Source organism: Scyliorhinus torazame, chromosome 8 (genome assembly GCF_047496885.1).
Source record: "Scyliorhinus torazame isolate Kashiwa2021f chromosome 8, sScyTor2.1, whole genome shotgun sequence".
Taxonomy (NCBI): domain Eukaryota; kingdom Metazoa; phylum Chordata; class Chondrichthyes; order Carcharhiniformes; family Scyliorhinidae; genus Scyliorhinus; species Scyliorhinus torazame.
In genome coordinates, this window is record NC_092714.1 from 162,493,617 (window position 1) to 162,515,815 (window position 22,199).

Genomic DNA, 22,199 nt, shown 5'->3' on the forward strand with positions numbered 1-22,199 from the left:
CTGAACACCGGTACCCCACAAGGCTGTACCTTCAGCCCCCTACTACACTTATACACCTATGACTGTGTGGCCAAATTCCCCTCCAACTCGATTTTCAAATTTGCTGATGACACCACCGTAGTGGGTCAGATTTCAAACAATGATGAGACAGAGTACAGGAATGAGATAGAGAATCTGGTGAACTGGTGCGATGACAATAATCTCTCCCTCAATGTCAACAAAACGAAGGAGATTGTCATCGACTTCAGGAAGCGTAGTGGAGTACATGCCTCTGTCTACATGAATGGGAACGAAGTAGAAAGAGTAGAGTGCTTCAAGTTTTTGGGTGCACAGATCACCAAAAGCCTGTCCTGGTCCCTCCCATGCCGACACTATAGCTATAGTTAAGAAAGTCCACCAACGACTCTACTTTCTCAGAAGACTAAGGAAATTTGGCATGTCAGCTATGACCCTCACCAACTTCTACAGATGCACCATAGAAAGCATTCTTTCTGGTTGTATCACAGCTTGGTATGGGGCCTGCTCTGCCCAAGACCGCAGGAAACTACAAAAGGTTGTGAATGTAGCCCAGTCCATCACACAAACCAGCCTCCCATCCATTGACTCTATCTATAATTCCCACTGCCTCAGAAAGGTAGTTAGCATAATTAAGGACCCCACGCATCTCGGACATACTCTCGTCCACCTTCTTCCGTCAGGAAAAAGATACCAAAGTTTGAGTTCACGTACCAACTGACTCAAGAACAGCTTCTTCCCTGCTGCTATCAGACTTTTGAATGGACCTACCTCCTATTAAGTTGATCTTTCTCTACACCTTGCTATAACTGTAACATTATATTCTGCAGTCTCTCCTTCCTTCCCTATGTACGGTGTGCATTGTTTGTGCAGCATGCAAGAAACAATACTTTTCACTGTATAATACATGTGACAATAATAAATCAAATCAAATCAAATCAACCATCTCACTTTGCTGTACATTCCAGGTGAATTAATTCACCTTCATTATGTAAATAATTGTCGATCCAAATGAGAGAGAATAAATATTTTTTTTGGTACAAGTAATCATATAATAACTTTTATTGGTTTCTTTCTTTACATGGTCCCATGGTTTGAAAAGGCCAGAAAGATGTGGGCAACTGGAGGAAAAGAGAAGAATGATGCACTGACTACCTTTGCTGAAGACTTTTTTGATGTTTTAATGGTGAGTATTTATATTCAGAGGATTTTCAGTGTTTGTAGACCAACCTATTCCTGTAATGAGAACAGAAAATGCTGGATAAATGCTGGAGGCGGGATTCTCCGTCCTGCCAAACGGATTTTCTGGCACAGCGTGCCCCCACCGGCAGCGGGATCCTCCGTCCTGGCAGCTGGCCAATGGGGTTTCCCATTGTGACAACCCCATGCCATCGGGAAATCTGCAGGCGTGAGTGCGCTGCCGGCGAATTGGAGGATCCCGCCAGCGGAGAATCCTGCATGACTGCAGCATCTGTGGAGAGAAAAACAGAGTTGACGTTTTGTGTCCGTATGTCTTTTCTTCAGAGCTATTCCTATGCCTTCTTACACCATTTATCATGGAATTAATCAATACTGCAGAATTAGAGAACTCATGGAATATTGTGTAATCAGTTTTGAAAGTTTGTAGATATATTTATAAATAAAATTTTAAACTTGCGGAACTATTTCCCTAAAGATGTGTGTTACCAGAGCTGAGTAACGATTTTCGTAAACACAAACCATATGGATCAGAAACAAAGTCTAACGGACGTAATGGAGGATTTGTAACAAGTGAGAAATCACGAGCGAAATTCTCCATCCCGCCTCGCCACATTTCTGCCCCGACCCGCCGGCGGGATGCTCCGTTACACCGGCCGGTCAATGGGGTTTCCCATTGTGGGGCAGCCCTACGCCGTCGGGAAACCCCCGGGCGCCGGCAAAACGGAGACTCCCGCCGGCGGAGAATGACGCCCCACAATAGTGAAATATTAAAATTATAGGTATTAAATCAGAATGCATGAAGTATTTGTAACAAGATAGGTCACAATTGTAGCTAAGTAAAGATAAATGAGTTTGATCTTGTTGTTTTACTGAGACTAGAACCGTAGAACCACAGAAAAGTTATGGTGCAGAAAGAGGCCATTCAATCCATCCTGTCTCTGCCAGTCAAAAAAGAGAAAAAAGAAATGAATTACTCATTTATGTCCCATTTTCCAGCACCTAGTTTGCAGCCTTGCAGGTGACAGCCTTTCAGATACTGGCCCTTATAAATTGGTTGAGTATTTCAGCCTCAACTCAACCACACACTTAGGCAGTGAATTCCAGACACCCACCATCCTTAGGGTGAAAAAGATTTTTCTCATGTTCCCTCTAATCCTTCTAACCACCTTAAACTAATGCCCCTGGTATTTGACCCCTTATCTTGGGAAACAGGACTTTCCTGCCTGTGTCCCCCATAATGTTGTACACCTCAATTAGGACACTCTTTATCCTCCTTTGTTCGAAGGAAAACAATCCTACCCTATCCAATCTCTCATAGCTGCAATTTTCAGTTGGCATATTCTTGCAAATCTCTTCTGTACTCTCTCCAGAGCAATTCTGACCTTACTGCAGTGTGGTGACCAGAACTGTACACACAACTGCATTTGTGGCCTAACTAGCGTTTTATACGTTCATCATTACATCCTTGCTTCTGTATTCAATATCTTGCCCAATAAAGGAAAGCATTCCATATGCTTTCTTGACGACCTTGTCCCTCTGTCCTGCCACCTCCAAGGATCTGTGGACATTCACGACAAGGTCTCTCACTTCCTGAACCTCTCAATAATTTCCCTTTTCTTGAGTATTTCCTTACTTTGTTTGCTCTCCCCAAATGCATTACCTCACATTTTTCAGGATTGTATTCCATTTGTCACTTCTCTGCCCACTCAACCAACTTGCATGTAGTGGCTAGCCGTAAAAGAGACATGCGTTGGAAGGGTCATGAGACCTGAGCGCCCAATGGGGAACAAGCACGGGATCTCAGTGTAGAGTACGGCCATTTGCAGCCAGTTGTGACCCTAGTGCTGAGAAGGAAGACATTCAACGTATACTTTGAATCTATAATAAACCCATTATTGTTAGTTAGCTAATTGGTTATTGCCAATTGTTGCATTTACTACATTGGTGATGAGGAAAACAACGACACAGATTGTAATGAAAAAAAATGTTTTGAAGGAAAGTTTGGTTGCAGGAGTTGCAGAGTGTTTGGAATATTTTTTCCATTCTAATGTATTAAATCTGAACATTGGTTAGTGTATCTTATGTGTCGCCGCACGGTATACACTACTCGTCAGTTTATGAAACAGAGCTTCATGCATGAAGTAAATTGTCTTTATTCATTTAGCTTTGCAGATGTCCCTTATCAGATGTCAGTTTTCAAACAAACACAGAGTCTTTTTAAACTTTGTTTTGTCCAAGCAAATACAGAGTAGTGAGTTAAATTCAATACAAATTACAACTCTTGATATTTCGTCTAATTGAATACACGATACAGGAAAGTTGAAAATAAAAAACAGAATGGCTGTTCAAAGCGATAGCACAGAAGGGTAGCTTCAGAAGTTGTAGATAGGTGATCCCGGAATGAGATGTTCAAACCGGCACGTATTTTTTAAAGGTTATTGCTGTCACTAATGGTACCCCTTTTTCTGGCTGTGATTGGGTTAAAGTTATTACACAGTTAATTCAATTCGATCAAAATCTGTCCGTCAAATTTTAACATGAGGTGATGAAATGCTCGTTTCTTATGAATCCAATCCGTTTTCATGAAAACTGTTTCTGGGAGTGTTGCCCAGACACTGTGACTTGTCCAAATGTGTCCTTGGTAAGTCTAGCTTTCTTATCTGATGATTCCCATGGGAAACAGCATTTTTACTGTCTTGTTTGATGTTAACACTCTATTTTAAGAAGCCATTTTAAATCTTGGCCTATTTATTCCTTTAATTTGTCATATACTAAAAGGTAGATTCTATACTAAAAGGGTAGATTCTATCAGTCCCCCTTTTTGATTATTCGCAAGGTGAATAAAATGAATCGAAAATGAAATAGAATCAAAGAAGGAAAGGAATAAATGCAATAGGACAGCGATAGGCGTAGAGAGAGACTCATTCACATTGCCTTTAATGGTTCACTTATTTGAGAACAGCCTTTACAACAGAGTGGAAAAAACCTTGCAAGCGTTACAAACACCTTAACAATTCAATGAAACAAATCAAATGATAATATCGTAAAATATTAATACATTAATAATTGAACTTGATAATACATTGATTAAAGGACTTAGTAAAAATTGAAAAATTGCTTAAAACATTGATATACTGATTTCAAAAATTGATTACTGATTTCAAAAATTGATATACTGATTAAAAAATTAATTATTGATTAAAAAATTGATTGCTGATTAAAAATTGATTTCATGATTACATAATTCAGTAATAAAAGGTTAATAATAATTATTTCATGTTTACAAATAAAATGATTACACAGTAAAATAACTGAATTTGAGTATATGATTTAATAATAATTGGTATATGATTCAAAATTGATTATGTAATTCAGTAATAAAATTACGAATCATAATTGATTAATAAATAATTAATATGCGGTAATAATGCAGTAAATAATAGTTCAACAGAAACTTTCCATTTCAAAGTTATTGGGTGGTGGTGCACTGGGTGTGGACTGAATCACTTGAATCATTTGGGCGGTACGGGCTGCCATGCATTGGCATGCACATCTGATGAGCTTGATTTCCGTAAAGGATAAATCCAATGGCGCAAAAGAAGAAAATTCCTTGGATAACGGACCTTCCAGTGCTACCTAACCATCCAAAGAGCCAACCTCAAGTAGTGGAATCAGAGGGGTGTTCAAGTTTCTTAACTTCATTTTGGATGTGTATTGCCAAGTCTTTGGAATGTAGGTGCAACACTTTGCATCAATCAGGGCACAGGTGCCATCTTTTTTGGCTGACATATAGCCAAGTGCCATTTAATTCTGTAAGGTAACAGTTCTGATGGCAAACATTTTGTCAGAAATTCCAATTAAGTCGTTGGAGGTATCATTAGCTACTTGTTCTATTATGTCAGTTAGTTTGTTCAATTCACTGGCCACTCGTTTGTGCCAATGAAAAGGAATAAGGTAAGCAAGAAATTGATCTTTAATGGTGAGCGCACGTTTCTCTCTTTGAACTGGTGTTCCTGGAAGGGTAGAGAGATGACGGATGGGAGGTATGATGTACGCTAAATAACAGGCTCCAGACCAAAGTCTTGGAAGCCAGGGGTAGGCCTCGTTATTACAGACAAAATAAGTTCCATGACAAGGAGTATAACGGGTGATTTCTTCTAAGAGATCTCAAAATGTGGAATTACTCATGAGATTCAGTAAGCTTGTTCGTAAGGAGACACAAGCAATTTTTTGAGCTCGGAATCGAGTACAAGATGTACTTACATGAGAGTAATGGGAGCAATTGCTATATCCCATCCGCATTCCTGCAGGATCGTCACTGACTAAGCATATGGACCCTTTCTGGTCAGTAGACAGGAGGTGAATTTGGGGACAGTTTTTTTTGTGTCATAGTTATGTTGATACCATCCTTCAAAAGAATTCAATGAATATCCGACAGATTCGCAAATTTGGACATAATAATTAATATTAAATGCAATTCTGGTGTGCAAACATTTGTCTACTCCTGCACGGACATGGGAAGAGCGATCAGAGCTCTGAAAAATATACCATTCAGCGGTTTCTGAAATATTAAAAGGAATGGGTATAAAAGAGATTCCTCCCTCTGTGGGTAGGAATTGCAGTACACACCCAGGACCCGGAGATATTAATTTTTTGAGCACACCTGTGAGACATTTGAAGAAAGGTATTGTCATGTACCTGTTTAGTAAAGCTTGCTAAACAGACCAGGCAACTTAAAATTAATAATTTTGCAAAAACTTTAACGGATTACTATTATTCTGATGCGCGCGCTTCACATGTGATGTGTGAATCCAGTGTTTCTTTCCTTGGAGTTTCACAGCCTAATGTGTAGTCAGCAGAATCTGGAATGGGCCTTCCCACTTGGCCCAGAAACGTTCTTTCTGTAATTTGTTTACGTACACTGCCTCGCCGGGGCCAGGCAATGGCCTCTTTCTGGGGGTTCACCCCAGGCTGCGGAAACCTGTTGAGAAGCAGAACCAACAGCATTTGTTAGATTTTGACAATAGATAAGTAATGCATCACTCATTAAATGACAGTCTGCCTTTCGCAAGTCAATCGTTCCTGGCAGGGACATGGGTCTGCCTCTAATGACCTCAAATGGGCTGAGGACTGTTGTTCTGTTTGGTGTTGCTCTGATACTGCACAGTACGAGGGGCAAAGCTTGAATCCAGTTCATTCCTTCTTGGCTGTATTTGGACAGTCGTTCTTGTGTTGTTCCTTGTGTCTTAATAAAGCTCGTAGTCCTAAAGTTGAAGTAGATGCTTTATTGTGAGTTTGTTTCTCTTCAGTGTTTAAACCATGTTACACCTGTGCTGCCAGTCTGTGTCTTGCTACCAGCTCCCGTTCCTGTGAAGTGTGTCCTGACTTCCTGTTTGTCTGTATTTATACCTCTCCCGTGGTCCCTCTAGTGCTTGCTCAGTTGTATTGCATCTACACAGATATACAATCACCATATGTCCCCTTTTTTCTTTGTATATCTTCTGTACAGTGTTAAAAAAAATTGTATGAAACAGATGGATTACTTATGATATGTGTATCTGTACAAGTGATGATGATATTGGATATTTTACAAAGCCAATTAATATTTACGAGTCCAATCTTAATAAAAACATTTATGAGTCCAAACTTGATGAATTTGTTCGTTGAGTTTTTTCTTTTTTGTTGTTGACGTGGTGATATTGATATTGCAACTCCGTTGTGAATGTTGTCGGTGTTCTTGTTTTTAAGTAACCAACTAGCCATCCCGAGGTGTTTGAATGGTCGAACCTCTGATGTTGACTAACATGGGCTTTTTTCTGTGCTTGTGGTATCGATTTAGTGTGTCATCTGCCTTGAAAGCTGGTGTGCTTGCTTGGTCTGGAGCAGATGTGAATTCGTGAGATTCTTTGTCCTGCCATGGCATGTTTGTAGTCTTGTCATTGTTGTGCAGTGTGCTGTGGCATTGTCCTTCATGTGCAGAGTTGTACCATTTTGTACAGGTCGCTGTTTCATTCTTGTTGTTTCTGGCGTTTATGTCTTTGTTGTTTTCGTTGTCGTTCCTGGTGCTGTTTTTGTCGTATCTGTCTTTGTTGTTTTCATTGTCGTCCTTGTTGTTTTTGTCGTGCTTGTTGTTTCTGTTTCTGTTTTCGTCATTCTTGTCGTTTTTCTTATTGTGCTTGTTGTTTCTGCTTTTGTTGTTTTTGTCGTTGTTCTTGTCAAGCTTGTTGTCTTTATTATGCTTGTTGTTTTTGTATGCTTCTTGTTGCTCTTGTTGCGCTTCTTGTTGTTTTTGTTGTTGCTGTTGTTCTTGTTTCTGCAGTGCTTCTTGTGGTTTTTGTTTTTCTTGTTGCGCACAATGAGTGTTCAGTGTGGATAATTTGCGTGATTGTCACAGTTTGTCCTTTGTGGTATCTGTTACATTGAGCGTTTCGACTAGAGAATGGTGAGAATGATCTGATGTTGCATTGATGTTGGTGACATCAGTCATTTGTGGTGGATTTGATTTGTCTTCTTTGCTTCCTTGGTGCTCCTCGTCTGAAGTCATTTGTGGTGGATTTGATTCCTCTTTGCTTTCATGGTGCTCATCCTCTGGAGTCAAAATCTTCACGATTTCATTTTCTTTTTGATCTTGGTGTTCCTCTTCTGGAGTCAAAATCTTCAAGATTTCATTCTCTTGTGGGTCTTGGTGCTCCTCTTCTGGAGTCAAAATCTTCACAATTTCATTCTCTTGTTGGTCTTGGTGCTTCTCTTCTGGAGTCAAAATCTTCATGATTTAATTTTGTTATGGGTCGTGGTGCATCTCTTCTGGAGTCAAAATCTTCAAGATTTCTAATGACGTGGTCGCTCTGTACTCTTGGTGTACCTCTTCTGGAGTCAAAATCTTCAAGATTTCAATTGACGTCTCTCTGGACTCTTGGTGCTCCTCTTCTGGAGTCAAAATTTTCAAGATTTCAATTGACGTGGTCTCGCTGGACTCTTGGGTAGTTTTACGCTGATTGTTGAGTTCTTCTGTACCGACGAGCTGAGATCCGTCAGTCTCGCTGTGATCCTGCACATCCTGTATGTTGATTGTGATCACATTGTCACTGTTTTTGCATGCAGTGGGTAGACTTACATTGTCTTCTTCTTGATTATGTGAGCTTGGTAGACTTTCATAGTCTATTTCTGGTTGCTCTGATCCGGTGGGTAGACCTTCATAGTCTTGATCATGCATAGCGTTCGGTATGGAGTGTTTGCTTGCTTCCATTTTAGAGTCTGTCAACGAGCTGTCTGTGGAGGCTTGCATCGCTCCCTCTGTGAAGTCTTTCATCGCTCTCTCTGTGGAGTCATGCAGTGTTCTCTCTGTGGAGTCAATCTGTGCACTCTCAACGGAGTGGTTCTGTGCTCTTTGTGTGACGTTGTCTTCTTCTTGGGTATTGCTGTCATCCAATGTCTCGACGATTTGCCATGGCATCATGGCATTGGATTCATCTACCATGAGTAGAGTCGTGTTGAGCTTTGCAACTGTGATCAGCATATCCGAATAACTCAGCCAACTCAGCCATGTCTGAGTAGTATTAGAACATAGAACATAGAAAATACAGCACAGAATAGGCCCTTCGGCCCACGATGTTGTGCCGAACCTTTGTCCTAGATTAATCATAGATTATCATTGAATTTACAGTGCAGAAGGAGGCCATTCGGCCCTTTGAGTCTGCACCGGCTCTTGGAAAGAGCACCCTACCCAAACTCAACACCTCCACCCAACACCAAGGGCAATTTTGGACATCAAGGGCAATTTATCATTGGCCAATTCACCTAACCTGCATTGTATTGTTTGAAAAACAAATCAACTTTTTTTGTTTCGGATTTGTTTTCATTCACTTTACTTTGGATGGTGCAGACTGCTTGTTCCAGGGTGTTGTGAAAGTTAATTTCAACTGCTGGAGTTAATTCAGGCATTGTTCTGTCTTTTGAGGTAAGAAAACTGGGTTTTACAGCTTTAAGTGTCTTGCTTTTAATTTTCGGGCATTTCCCTATTAAGTGGGCGTGGTCCGGGTCCTCTGACGTCATGACACTCGTGACGTCATGCGTAGGGCTCGATTGTGCACACGCAAATCGATCTTCCTTTACTCTGCTGTTTTTTTGTACACCGCATGCGCGGCTTGCGCATACGCAGAACCATAGACATTTAACATAGAACAATACAGCGCAGTACAGGCCCTTCGGCCCACGATGTTGCACCGAAACAAAAGCCATCTAACCTACACTATGCCATTATCATCCATATGTTTATCCAATAAACTTTTAAATGCCCTCAATGTTCACTACTGTAGCAGGTAGGGCATTCCACGGCCTCACTACTCTTTGCGTAAAGAACCTACCTCTGACCTCTGTCCTATATCTATTACCCCTCAGTTTAAAGTTATGTCCCCTCGTGCCAGCCATATCCATCCGCGGGAGAAGGCTCTCACTGTCCACCCTATCCAACCCCCTGATCATTTTGTATGCCTCTATTAAGTCTCCTCTTAACCTTCTTCTCTCCAACGAAAACAACCTCAAGTTCGTCAGCCTTTCCTCATAAGATTTTCCCTCCATACCAGGCAACATCCTGGTAAATCTCCTCTGCACCCGCTCCAAAGCCTCCACGTCCTTCCTATAATGCGGTGACCAGAACTGTACGCAATACTCCAAATGCGGCCGGACCAGAGCTCTGTACAGCTGCAACATGACCTCCCGACTCCGGAACTCAATCCCTCTACCAATAAAGGCCAACACTCCATAGGCCTTCTTCACAACCCTATCAACCTGGGTGGCAACTTTCAGGGATCTATGTACATGGACACCTAGATCCCTCTGCTCAGCCACACTTTCAAGAACTTTACCATTAGCCAAATATTCCGCATTCCTGTTATTCCTTCCAAAGTGAATCACCTCACACTTCTCTACATTAAACTCCATTTGCCACCTCTCAGCCCAGCTCTGCAGCTTATCTATATCCCTCTGTAACCTGCTACATCCTTCCACACTATCGACAACACCACCGACTTTAGTATCATCTGCAAATTTACTCACCCACCCTTCTGCGCCTTCCTCTAGGTCATTGATAAAAATGACAAACAGCAACGGCCCCAGAACAGATCCTTGTGGTACTCCACTTGTGACTGTACTCCATTCTGAACATTTCCCATCAACCACCACCCTCTGTCTTCTTTCAGCTAGCCAATTTCTGATCCACATCTCTAAATCACCCTTAATCCCCAGCCTCCGTATTTTTTGCAATAGCCTACCGTGGGGAACCTTATCAAACGCTTTGCTGAAATCCATATACACCACATCAACTGCTCTACCCTCGTCTACCTGTTCAGTCACCTTCTCAAAGAACTCAATAAGGTTTGTGAGGCATGACCTACCCTTCACAAAGCCATGCTGACTATCCCTGATCATATCATTCCTATCTAGATGATTATAAATCTTGTCCCTTATAATCCCCTCCAAGACTTTACCCACTACAGACGTGAGGCTCACCGGTCTATAGTTGCCGGGGTTGTCTCTGCTCCCCTTTTTGAACAAAGGGACCACATTTGCTGTCCTCCAGTCCTCTGGCACTATTCCTGTAGCCAATGATGACATAAAAATCAAAGCCAAAGGTCCAGCAATCTCTTCCCTGGCCTCCCATAGAATCCTAGGATAAATCCCATCAGGTCCCGGGGACTTATCTATTTTCAGCCTGTCCAGAATTGCCAACACCTCTTCCCTACGTACCTCAATGCCATCTATTCTATTAGCCTGGGGCTCAGCATTCTCCTCCACAACATTATCTTTTTCCTGAGTGAATACTGACGAAAAATATTCATTTAGTATCTCGCCTATCTCTTCAGACTCCACACACAATTTCCCATCCCTGTCCTTGACTGGTCCTACTCTTTCCCTAGTCATTCGCTTATTCCTGACATACCTATAGAAAGCTTTTGGGTTTTCCTTGATCCTTCCTGCCAAATACTTCTCATGTCCCCTCCTTGCTCGTCTTAGCTCTCTCTTTAGATCCTTCCTCGCTACCTTGTAACTATCCATCGCCCCAACCGAAACTTCACACTTCATCTTCACATAGGCCTCCTTCTTCCTCTTAACAAGAGATTCCACTTCCCTGGTAAACCACGGTTCCCTCGCTCGACGCCTTCCTCCCTGTCTGACCGGTACATACTTATCAAGAACACGCAGTAGCTGATCCTTGAACAAGCCCCACTTATCCAGTGTGCCCAACACTTGCAGCCTACTTCTCCACCTTATCCCCCCCAAGTCACGTCTAATGGCATCATAATTGCCCTTCCCCCAGCTATAACTCTTGCCCTGCGGTGTATACTTATCCCTTTCCATCATTAACGTAAACGTCACTGAATTGTGGTCACTGTCCCCAAAGTGCTCTCCTACCTCCAAATCCAACACCTGGCCTGGTTCATTACCCAAAACCAAATCCAACGTGGCCTCGCCTCTTGTTGGCCTGTCAACATATTGTTTCAGGAAACCCTCCTGCACACACTGTACAAAAAACGACCCATCTATTGTACTCGAACTATATCTTTTCCAGTCAATATTTGGAAAGTTAAAGTCTCCCATAATAACTACCCTGTTACTTTCGCTCATATCCAGAATCATCTTCGCCATCCTTTCCTCTACATCCCTAGAACTATTAGGAGGCCTATAAAAAACTCCCAACAGGGTGACCTCTCCTTTCCTGTTTCTGACTTCAGCCAATACTACCTCGGAAGAAGAGTCCCCATCTAGCATCCTCTCCGCCACCGTAATACTGCTCTTGACTAGCAGCGCCACACCTCCCCCTCTTTTGCCTCCTTCTCTGAGCTTACTAAAACACCTAAACCCCGGAACCTGCAACATCCATTCCTGTCCCTGCTCTATCCATGTCTCCGAAATGGCCACAACATCGAAGTCCCAGGTACCAACCCACGCTGCCAGTTCCCCTACCTTGTTTCGTATACTCCTGGCATTGAAGTAGACACACTTCAAACCACCTACCTGAACGCTGGCCCCCTCCTGCGACGTCAAATCTGTGCTCCTGACCTCTATACTCTCATTCTCCCTTACCCTAAAACTACAATCCAGGTTCCCATGCCCCTGCTGCATTAGTTTAAACCCCCCCAAAGAGCACTAACAAATCTCCCCCCCAGGATATTTGTGCCCCTCAGGTTCAGATGTAGACCATCCTGTCTGTAGAGGTCCCACCTTCCCCAGAAAGAGCCCCAGTTATCCAAAAATCTGAAACCCTCCCGCCTGCACCATCCCTGTAGCCACGTGTTTAAATGCTCTCTCTCCCTATTCCTCATCTCACTATCACGTGGCACGGGCAACAACCCAGAGATAACAACTCTGTTTGTTCTAGTTCTGAGCTTCCATCCTAGCTCCCTGAAAGCCTGCCTGACATCCTTGTCCCCTTTCCTCCTATGTCGTTGGTGCCAATGTGGACCACGACTTGGGGCTGCTCCCCCTCCCCCCTAAGGACCCGGAAAACACGATCCGAGACATCACGTACCCTTGCACCTGGGAGGCAACATACCAAACGTGAGTCTCTCACGCTCCCACAAAATCTCCTATCTGTGCCCCTGACTATAGAGTCCCCAATTACTAATGCTCTGCTCCTCTCCCCCCTTCCCTTCTGAGCAACAGGGACAGACTCCGTGCCAGAGGCCCGTACCCCATGGCTTACCCCTGGTAAGTCCCCCCCCCCACAAGTATCCAAAGCGGTATACTTGTTTCTCAGGGGAACGACCGCAGGGGATCCCTGCACTGACTGTTTTTTCCCAGTCCCTCTTACAGTTACCCACCTATCTCCAACTAATTCCATCTTCGAATGGTGCGATCTTTTCTTTGAAGTGGGCATGCGCACATCGATCGTCCTTTACTGTGCGCTTTTTTGTCCACTGCGCATGTGCGGCTTCGGTTTCCTGTGCATGCGCAGGCGCAGATTTTCGTCTTTTGTTCCCCGGAGACTGAAATGTGCTCTGACACCATTTTACAGTGTTTTCGAGCGATTTTGCTTTGTAAAACATGAAAGTTATTTTTTTCTTTCGATTTAGACTTTTCACTCGCGATTTTCAGAGTTAGCCCTTTCTGTTCTGGTTTTGATTGTTTAAGTTTTGCATCTGTGCAATTTGGTCTCTGGGCATTGAATGCTTTAAAGCAGCATTGTTACTGATGTCACAGTAATCTTCAAATGTTTTCAGTATTACTTCTAATTTGGTGCTGTCTTCATCTTTCAAGTCTTTAAAGTAATTATAGATTTTTCTAGCTTCCTGTCCCGCTGTTGCGAGTAGCAGCGCTATTTTTGTTGCGTCAGAGACTGCGTTCATATCATTTGCTACGATACAAATCTCGAACATTTGTTTAAAGCTTTTCCAGTTGCTACTTAAATTACCGGTTGTTTCCAGCTGCGGTGGAGATCCAAATTGCAGTAAATCAGCGAAGTCTTCCAACGTCTTTCTTGCCATTTTGGTCTTTCTGTGTCTGCAACTTGTGTAATCTTATAGTAAGCGTTCCAAAGCCAACCCTGGTACCATGTGTTGTTCCTTGTATCTTAATAAAGCTCGTAGTCTTAAAGTTGAAGTAGATGCTTTATTGTGAGTTTGTTTCTCTTCAGTGCTTAAACCATGTTACATCTGTGCTGCCAGGCTGTGTGTTGCTACCAACTCCCGTTCCTGTGAAGTGTGTCCTGACTTCCTGTTCGTGTGTATTTATACCTCTCCCATGCTCCCTCTAGTGCTTGCTCAGTTGTATTGCATCTACACAGATGTACAATCACCACAGTTCTTTTAAGGTCCGGTTCCTGCGTTCCACTAGTCCTGATGATTCTGGATGATAAGGACAATCAAATTCCAATCAATGTTCAGTAATCTGCACACCTCCTGACATACAGCACCCCTAAAGTGGGTTCCATTATCTGAATCAATGATAGCTGATTCTCCCCATCTGGGAATATAGTCTTTGCATAGGATTTTGGCTGTATGTGTGGCTGTATCCTTTATGACTGGAGTAGCTTCTATCCATCTAGAAAATGTATCTACTATCACAAGGACCTCAGTGTATCTTTGGCACGGAGGGAGGGTGATATAATCGACCTGTATGTTCTGAAATGGTCCTGCAGGGGCAGGAGCTCTTAGCTGAGACATTTTCGTGATAGAACAAAGAACAAAGAAAATTACAGCACAGGAACAGGCTCTTTGGCCCTCCCCGCCTGCCCCGATCCAGATCCTTTATCTAAACCTGTCACCTATTTTCCAAGGATCTACTTCCCTTTGTTCCCCGCCCGTTCATATATCTGTCTAGATGCATCTTAAATGATGCTATGGTGCCCGCCTCTACCACCTCCGCTGGCAAAGCGTTCCAGGCACCCACCACCCTCTGCGTAAAAAACTTTCCACGCACATCTCCCTTAAACGTTCCCCCTCTCACATTGAAATCGTGACCCCTTGTAATTGACACCCCCACTCTTGGAAAAAGCTTGTTGCTATCCACCCTGTCCATACCTCTCATAATTTTGTAGACCTCAATCAGGTCCCCCTTCAACCTCCGTCTTTCCAACAAAAACAATCCTAATCTACTCAACCTTTCTTCATAACTAGCCCCCTCCATACCAGGCAACATCCTGGTGAACCTCCTCTGCACCCTCTCTTAAGCATCCACATCCTTCTGGTAATGTGGCAACCAGAACTGCACGCAGTATTCCAAATGTGGCCCAACCAATGTCCTATACAACTGTAACATGACCTGCCGACTCTTGTACTCAATACCCCGTCCGATGAAGGCAAGTATGCTGTATGCCTTCTTGACCACTCTATCGACCTGCGTTGCCACCTTCAGGGTACAATGGACCTGATCTCCCAGATCTCTCTGTACATTAATTTCCCCAGGACTCTTCCATTGACCGTATAGTCCGCTCTTGAATTAGATCTTCCAAAATGCATCACCTCGCATTTGCCTGGATTGAACTCCATCTGCCATTTCTCTGCCCAACTCTCCAATCTATTTATATGTTGCTGTATTCTCTGACAGTCGTCCTCGCTATCTGCAACTCCACCAATCTTAGTATCATCTGCAAACTTGCTAATCAGACCACCTATACCTTCGTCCAGATCATTTATGTATATCACAAACATCAGTGGTCCGAGCACGGATCCCTGTGGAACACCACTAGTCACCTTACTCCATTTTGAGACACTCCCTTCCACCACTACTCTCTGTCTCCTGTTGCCCAGCCAGTTCTTTATCTATCTAGCTAGTACACCCTGAACCCCATACGACTTCACTTTTTCCATCAACCTGCTATGGGAAACTTTATCAAACGCCTTACTGAAGTCCATGTATATGACATCTACAGCCCTTCCCTCATCAATTAACGTTGTCACTTCCTCGAAGAATTCTATTAGGTTTGTAAGACATGACCATCCCTGCACAAAACCATGCTGCCTATCACTGATAAATCTATTTTCTTCCAAATGTGAATAGATCCTATCCCTCAGTATCTTCTCCAACAGTTTGTCTACCACTGAAGTCAAGCTCACAGGTCTATAATTCCCTGGATTATCCCTGCTACCCTTCTTAAACAAAGGGACAACATTAGCAATTCTCCAGTCCTCCGGGACCTCACCCGTTCTCAAGGATGCTGCAAAGATATCTGTTAAGGCCCCAGCTATTTCTTCCCTCGCTTCCCTCAGTAACCTGGGATAGATCCCATCCGGACCTGGGGACTTGGCCACCTTAATGCTTTTTAGAATACCCAAAACTTCCCCCTTCCTTATGCCGACTTGACCTAGAGTATTTAAACATCCATCCTTAGCCTCAACATGTCCCTCTCGTTGGTGAATACCGATGCAAAGTACTCATTAAGAATCTCACCCATTTCCTCTGACTCCACGCATAAATTCCCTCTTTTGTCTTTAAGTTGGCCAATACTTTCTCTAGTTACCCTCTTGCTCCTTATATACGAATAAAAGGCTTTGGGATTTTCCTTTACCCTGTTAGCCAAAGATATTTCATGACCCCTTTTAGCCCTCTTTATTTTGCGTTTGAGATTTGTCCTACTTTCCCGATATGCCTCCAAAGCTTCATCAGACTTATGTCGCCTGAGAGCGGCGCCTCCTCTCCAGGTACCCCGTCCCCTCCCCAGGTACCCCGCCCGGGGGCAGAGTCCCTCCCCAGATACCCCGACCCGGGGGCAGTGTCCTTCCCCAGGTACCCCGACCCGGGGGCAGTGTCCCTCCCCAGGTACCCCGGCCCGGGGGCAGTGTCCCTCCCCAGGTACACCGGCCCGGGGGCAGTGTCCCTCCCCAGGTACCCCGCCCGGGGGCAGTGTCCCTCCCCAGGTACCCCGCCCGGGGGCAGTGTCCCTCCCCAGGTATCCCGCCCGGGGGCAGTGTCCCTGCCCAGGTACCCCGGCCCAGGGGCAGTGTCCCTGCCCAGGCACCCCGGCCCGGAGGCAGTGTCCCTGCCCAGGCACCCCGGCCCGGAGGCAGTGTCCCTGCCCAGGTACCCCGGTACCCCGGCCCGGGAGCAATGTCCCTGCCCAGGTACCCCGGTTCGGGGGCAGTGCCCCCCCCAGGTACCCTGGCCCGGGGGCAGTGTCCCTCCCCAGGTACTCCGGGGCGGGGGCAGAGTCCTTCCCCAGATACCCCGGCCCGGGGGCAGTGTCCCTCCCCAGGTACCCCGGCCGGGGGCAGTGACCCTCCCCAGGTAACCCGGCCCGGGGGCAGTGTCCCTCCCCAGGTACCCCGGCCCGGGGCAGAGTCCCCTTCCCACCCCCCGTCCCGTCCCACAGGGGCAGAGAGCGGGGGGCACAGTTCCTCCCCACGGGGGTGCAGTTTGTCCCGGGTAGGGGGGTGCAGTTTGTTCCGGGGGTAGGGGGGTGCAGTTGTCCCGGGGGTAGGGGGGTTCAGTTTGTCCGGAGGGGGTAGGGGTGTGCAGTTTGTCCCGGGGGGGTAGGGGGGTGCAGTTTGTCCCGGGGGGATAGGGGGGTGCAGTTTGTCCTGGGTGGTAGGGGGGTGCAGTTTGTCCCGGGGGGGTAGGGGGGTGCAGTTTGTCCCGGGGGGATAGGCGGGAGCAGTTTGTCCCGGGAGGGTAGGGGGGTGCAGTTTTTCCCGGGAGGGTAGGGGGTGCAGTTTGTCCCGGGGGTGTAGGGGGGTGCAGTTTGTCCCGGGGGTGGTAGCAGTTGTGTAGGGGTGTGCAGTTTGTCCTGGGGGGGTGCAGTTTGTCTCGGGGGATAGCAGTTTGTGTAGGGGGGTGCAGTTTGTCCCGGGGGGGTTAGCGGGGTGCAGTTTGTCCCGGGGGGGTAGGGGGTGCAGTTTGTCCCAGTGGGGTAGGGGGGTGCTGTTTGTCCCGGGGGTAGCGGGGGTGCAGTTTGTCCCGGGGGCAGGGGGCTGCAGTTTGTCCCGGGGGGGTAGGGGTGTGCAGTTTGTCCCGGGGGGGTAGGGCGGTGCAGTTTGTCCCTGGGGGGTAGGGGGTTGCAGTTTGTCCCGGGGGGGGGGTAGGGGGTGCAGTTTGTCCCGGGGGAGTAGGGGGGTGCAGTTTGTCCCGGGGGTGGTAGCAGTTTGTGTAGGGGGGTGCAGTTTGTCCCGGGGGGGTAGCGGTTTGTGTAAGGGGGTGCAGTTTGTCCCGGGGGGTGCAGGGGGTGCAGTTTGTCCTGGAGGTGTAGGGGGTGCAGTTTGTCCCGGGGGTGGTAGCAGTTTGTGTAGGGGGGTGCAGTTTGTCCTGGGGGGGTGCAGTTTGTCGCGGGGGGGTAGGGGGGTGCAGTTTGTCCCGGGGGGATAGGCGGGAGCAGTTTGTCCCGGGAGGGTAGGGGGGGTGCAGTTTTTCCCGGGAGGGTAGGGGGTGCAGTTTGTCCCGGGGGGGAAGGGGGTGCAGTTTGTCCCGGGGGTGTAGGGGGGTGCAGTTTGTCCCGGGGGTGGTAGCAGTTTGTGTAGGGGGGTGCAGTTTGTCCTGGCGGGGTGCAGTTTGTCCCGGGGGATAGCAGTTTGTGTAGGGGGGTGCAGTTTGTCCCGGGGGGTGCAGGGGGTGCAGTTTGTCCCGGGGGGGTTAGCGGGGTGCAGTTTGTCCCGGGGGGGTAGGGGGTGCAGTTTGTCCCAGTGGGGTAGGGGGGTGCTGTTTGTCCCGGGGGTAGCGGGGGTGCAGTTTGTCCCGGGGGCAGGGGGCTGCAGTTTGTCCCGGGGGGGTAGGGGTGTGCAGTTTGTCCCGGGGGGGTAGGGCGGTGCAGTTTGTCCCTGGGGGGTAGGGGGTTGCAGTTTGTCCCGGGGGGGGGTAGGGGGTGCAGTTTGTCCCGGGGGAGTAGGGGGGTGCAGTTTGTCCCGGGGGTGGTAGCAGTTTGTGTAGGGGGGTGCAGTTTGTCCCGGGGGGGTAGCGGTTTGTGTAAGGGGGTGCAGTTTGTCCCAGGGGGTGCAGGGGGTGCAGTTTGTCCTGGAGGTGTAAGGGGTGCAGTTTGTCCCGGGGGTGGTAGCAGTTTGTGTAGGGGGGTGCAGTTTGTCCTGGGGGGGTGCAGTTTGTCGCGGGGGGCTAGGGGGGTGCAGTTTGTCCCGGGGGGATAGGCGGGAGCAGTTTGTCCCGGGAGGGTAGGGGGGGGTGCAGTTTTTCCCGGGAGGGTAGGGGGTGCAGTTTGTCCCGGGGGGGAAGGAGGTGCAGTTTGTCCCGGGGGTGTAGGGGGGTGCAGTTTGTCCCGGGGGTGGTAGCAGTTTGTGTAGGGGGGTGCAGTTTGTCCTGGCGGGGTGCAGTTTGTCCCGGGGGATAGCAGTTTGTGTAGGGGGGTGCAGTTTTTCCCGGGGGGTGCAGTTTGTCCCGGGGGGGTTAGGGGGGTGCAGTTTGTCCCGGGGGGGTAGGGGGTGCAGTTTGTCCCAGTGGGGTAGGGGGGTGCTGTTTGTCCCGGGGTTAGGGGGGGTGCAGTTTGTCCCGGGGGCAGGGGGCTGCAGTTTGTCCCGGGGGGGTAGGGGTGTGCAGTTTGTCCCGGGGGGGTAGGGCGGTGCAGTTTGTCCCTGGGGGGTAGGGGGGTGCAGTTTGTCCCGGGGGGGTAGGGAGGTGCAGTTTGTCCCGGGGGAGTAGGGGGGTGCAGTTTGTCCCGGGGGTGGTAGCAGTTTGTGTAGGGGGGTGCGGTTTGTCCCGGGGGGGGTGCAGTTTGTCCCGGGGGGGTGCAGTTTGTCCCGGGGGGGTAGCGGTTTGTGTAGGGGGGTGCAGTTTGTCCCGGGGGGTGCAGGGGATGCAGTTTGTCCTGGGGGGGTAGGGGGTGCAGTTTGTCGCGGGGGGGGGGGGTAGGGTCTGCAGTTTGTCCCAGGGGGGTAGGGGGGTGCAGTTTGTCCTCGGCGGGTAGCAGTTTGTGTAGGGGGGTGCAGTTTGTCCAGGGTGGGTGCAGTTTGTCCCAAGGGGGGTAGCAGTTTGTGTAGGGGGTGCTGTTTTCCCGGGGGGTGCAGTTTGTTCCGGGGGGTGCAGGGGGTGCAGTTTGTCCCGGGGGTGGTAGGGGGGTGCAGTTTGTCCCGGGGGGGGGGGGTAGTTTGCCCCGGGTGGGGGGGGTAGGGGGGTGCAGTTTGTCCCAGGGTTGTAGGGGGGTGCAGTTTGTCCTGGGGGGGTGGGTAGGGGGGTGCAGTTTGTCCCGGGAGGGTAGGAGGGTGCAGTTTGTCCCGGGGGTGTAGGGGGTGCAGTTTGTCCCGGGGGGTAGGGCGGTGCAGTTTGTCCCAGGGTGGGGGGGAGGGTAGGGGGGCGCAGTTTGTCCCGGGGGGGGGCAGAGGGGTTGCAGTTTGTCCCGGGGGGGTAGGGGCGTGCAGTTTGTCCCGGGGGGGGTAGCGGTTTGTGTAGGGGGGTGCAGTTTGTCCTGGGTGGGTAGGGGGTGCAGTTTGTCCCGGGGGGGAAGGGGGGAGGGGTGGGTTGGGGGGTGCAGTTTGTCCCGGGGGGGGTAGGGGGGTGCAGTTTAAAAAAAAAAAGATTTAAGTCGCCTACATCTTATGTATGCTTCCTTTTTCATGGTTCCCTAATCTTGCCATTTGTATCCCTCATTTTCACAGGGACATGTCTGTCCTGCACTCTAATCAACCTTTCCTTAAAAGACTCCCACATTTCAAATATGGATTTACCCTTAACAGCTGCCCCCAATCCACATTCCCTAGCTCCTGCCGAATTTTGTTATACTTGGCCTTTCCCCAATTTAGCACTCTTTCTTTAGGACCACTCTCGATAGGTCCAAAGTTGTTCTTTTGACATGTCACACAACGATCCAATACCAATTGTGCAAGTTTTTTGAATCCTTTGCTACACCAACTTCTGTGGAATCGATCCATCTTCTGTTGAGGGGCCAGATGTCGCCACGAATGGATCTGTTGTGCCAGGAATGGCATCAGTGCCTGTGGTGCCACTGGTTTATCAGTCTGAACTTGTCTCCAGATATCATCATCACACTGATCAATACCTGAATCTCGCCATGACCATTTTACTTGTTGTGTCGAGTTTTGTTGCATTTCACGTAGATCTTGTAATAACTTGGTCATTCCTAATTTGTAGATGTTTCTTGGTGGTGCTGAAGGATGCCACTTAGAGGGGCAGCTTTCTTTGCTGCTTGATCTGCAAAACCATTTCCTTTAGCTTCCATCGTCTCTTCTTGAGTATGAGCCTTACATTTGAGAATAGATAGTTCTTTTGGTAAAGCCATTGCTTCCAGAAGGTCTTGTACTTCTTTCCCATTTCGTATAGGTGTCCCTGCTGTGGTAAGGTATCCTCTTTTCTTCCAGAAATAACCAAAATCATAGGCTACTCCAAAACCGTGTCTGGAGTCCAAATAGATGTTTGCTGATTGATCTTTTGCCATCTGACATGCTTCTGTTAGAGCTTTCAATTCGGCCTGTTGAGCTGATGTTCCTTGGGGCAAACTTCCTTCCGCCATTACTTTATAGAGGCTTGTGACTGCCCATCCAGGTTTTCTGACACCTTTATCAATAAAGGAGGAACCATCTGTAAATAGAATCAAATCTGCATTCTGTAGTGGTTGTTCTTCTGCCAGGCCTGCCTCTTCCATTTCTTTTGTTACTTCCACACAGCGATGTCCTTCTTCCTCTCCCCGCTTCTGCACCTCAGGAAGTGGGAGCAAAGTTGACGGATTGACTGGACTTGCTTGGTGGAAGTAAAGGTTAGCTGCTTCCAACACTGCTGTCCATTTGGCTGATAGAATATAGAACGATACAGCGCAGTACAGGCCCTTCGGCCCACAATGTTGCACCGACAAGGGAAGTCAAAAAACAAAAGCCATCTAACCTACACTATGCCATTATCATCCATATGCTTATCCAATAAACTTTTAAATGCCCTCAATGTTGGCGAGTTCACTACTGTTGCAGGTAGGGCATTCCACGGCCTCACCACTCTTTGCGTAAAGAACCTACCTCTGACCTCTGTCCTATATCTATTACCCCTCAGTTTAAGGCTATGTCCCCTCGTGCTAGCCATTTCCATCCGCGGGAGAAGGCTCTCACTGTCCACCCTATCTAACCCCCTGATCATTTTGTATGCCTCTATTAAGTCTCCTCTTAACCTTCTCTGACGAAAACAACCTCAAGTCCATCAGCCTTTCCTCATAAGATTTTCCTTCCCTACCAGGCAACATCCTGGTAAATCTCCTCTGCACCCGCTCCAAAGCTTCCAAGTCCTTCCTATAATGCGGTGACCAGAACTGTACGCAATACTCCAAATGCGGCCGTACCAGAGTTTTGTACAGCTGCAACATGACCTCATGACTCCGGAACTCAATCCCTCTACCAATAAAGGCCAATACTCCATAGGCCTTCTTCACAACCTTATCAACCTGGGTGGCAACTTTCAGGGATCTATGTACATGGACACCTAGATCCCTCTGCGCATCCACACTTCCAAGAACTTTACAATTAGCCAAATATTCCGCATTCCTGTTATTCCTTCCAAAGTGAATCACCTCACACTTCTCTACATTAAACTCCATTTGCCACCTCTCAGCCCAG

General features: G+C 47.5%; 1 protein-coding gene across 1 annotated transcript; it reads right to left on the bottom strand.

The window, feature by feature from the left end:
- Positions 1-20,722: 20,722 nt before the first annotated feature.
- Positions 20,723-21,244, bottom strand: LOC140428890 (ribonuclease H-like). Its single transcript, XM_072515537.1, has one exon. It carries the CDS (start codon positions 21,242-21,244, stop codon positions 20,723-20,725), a length of 522 nt encoding a protein of 173 aa, XP_072371638.1.
- Positions 21,245-22,199: the final 955 nt, after the last annotated feature.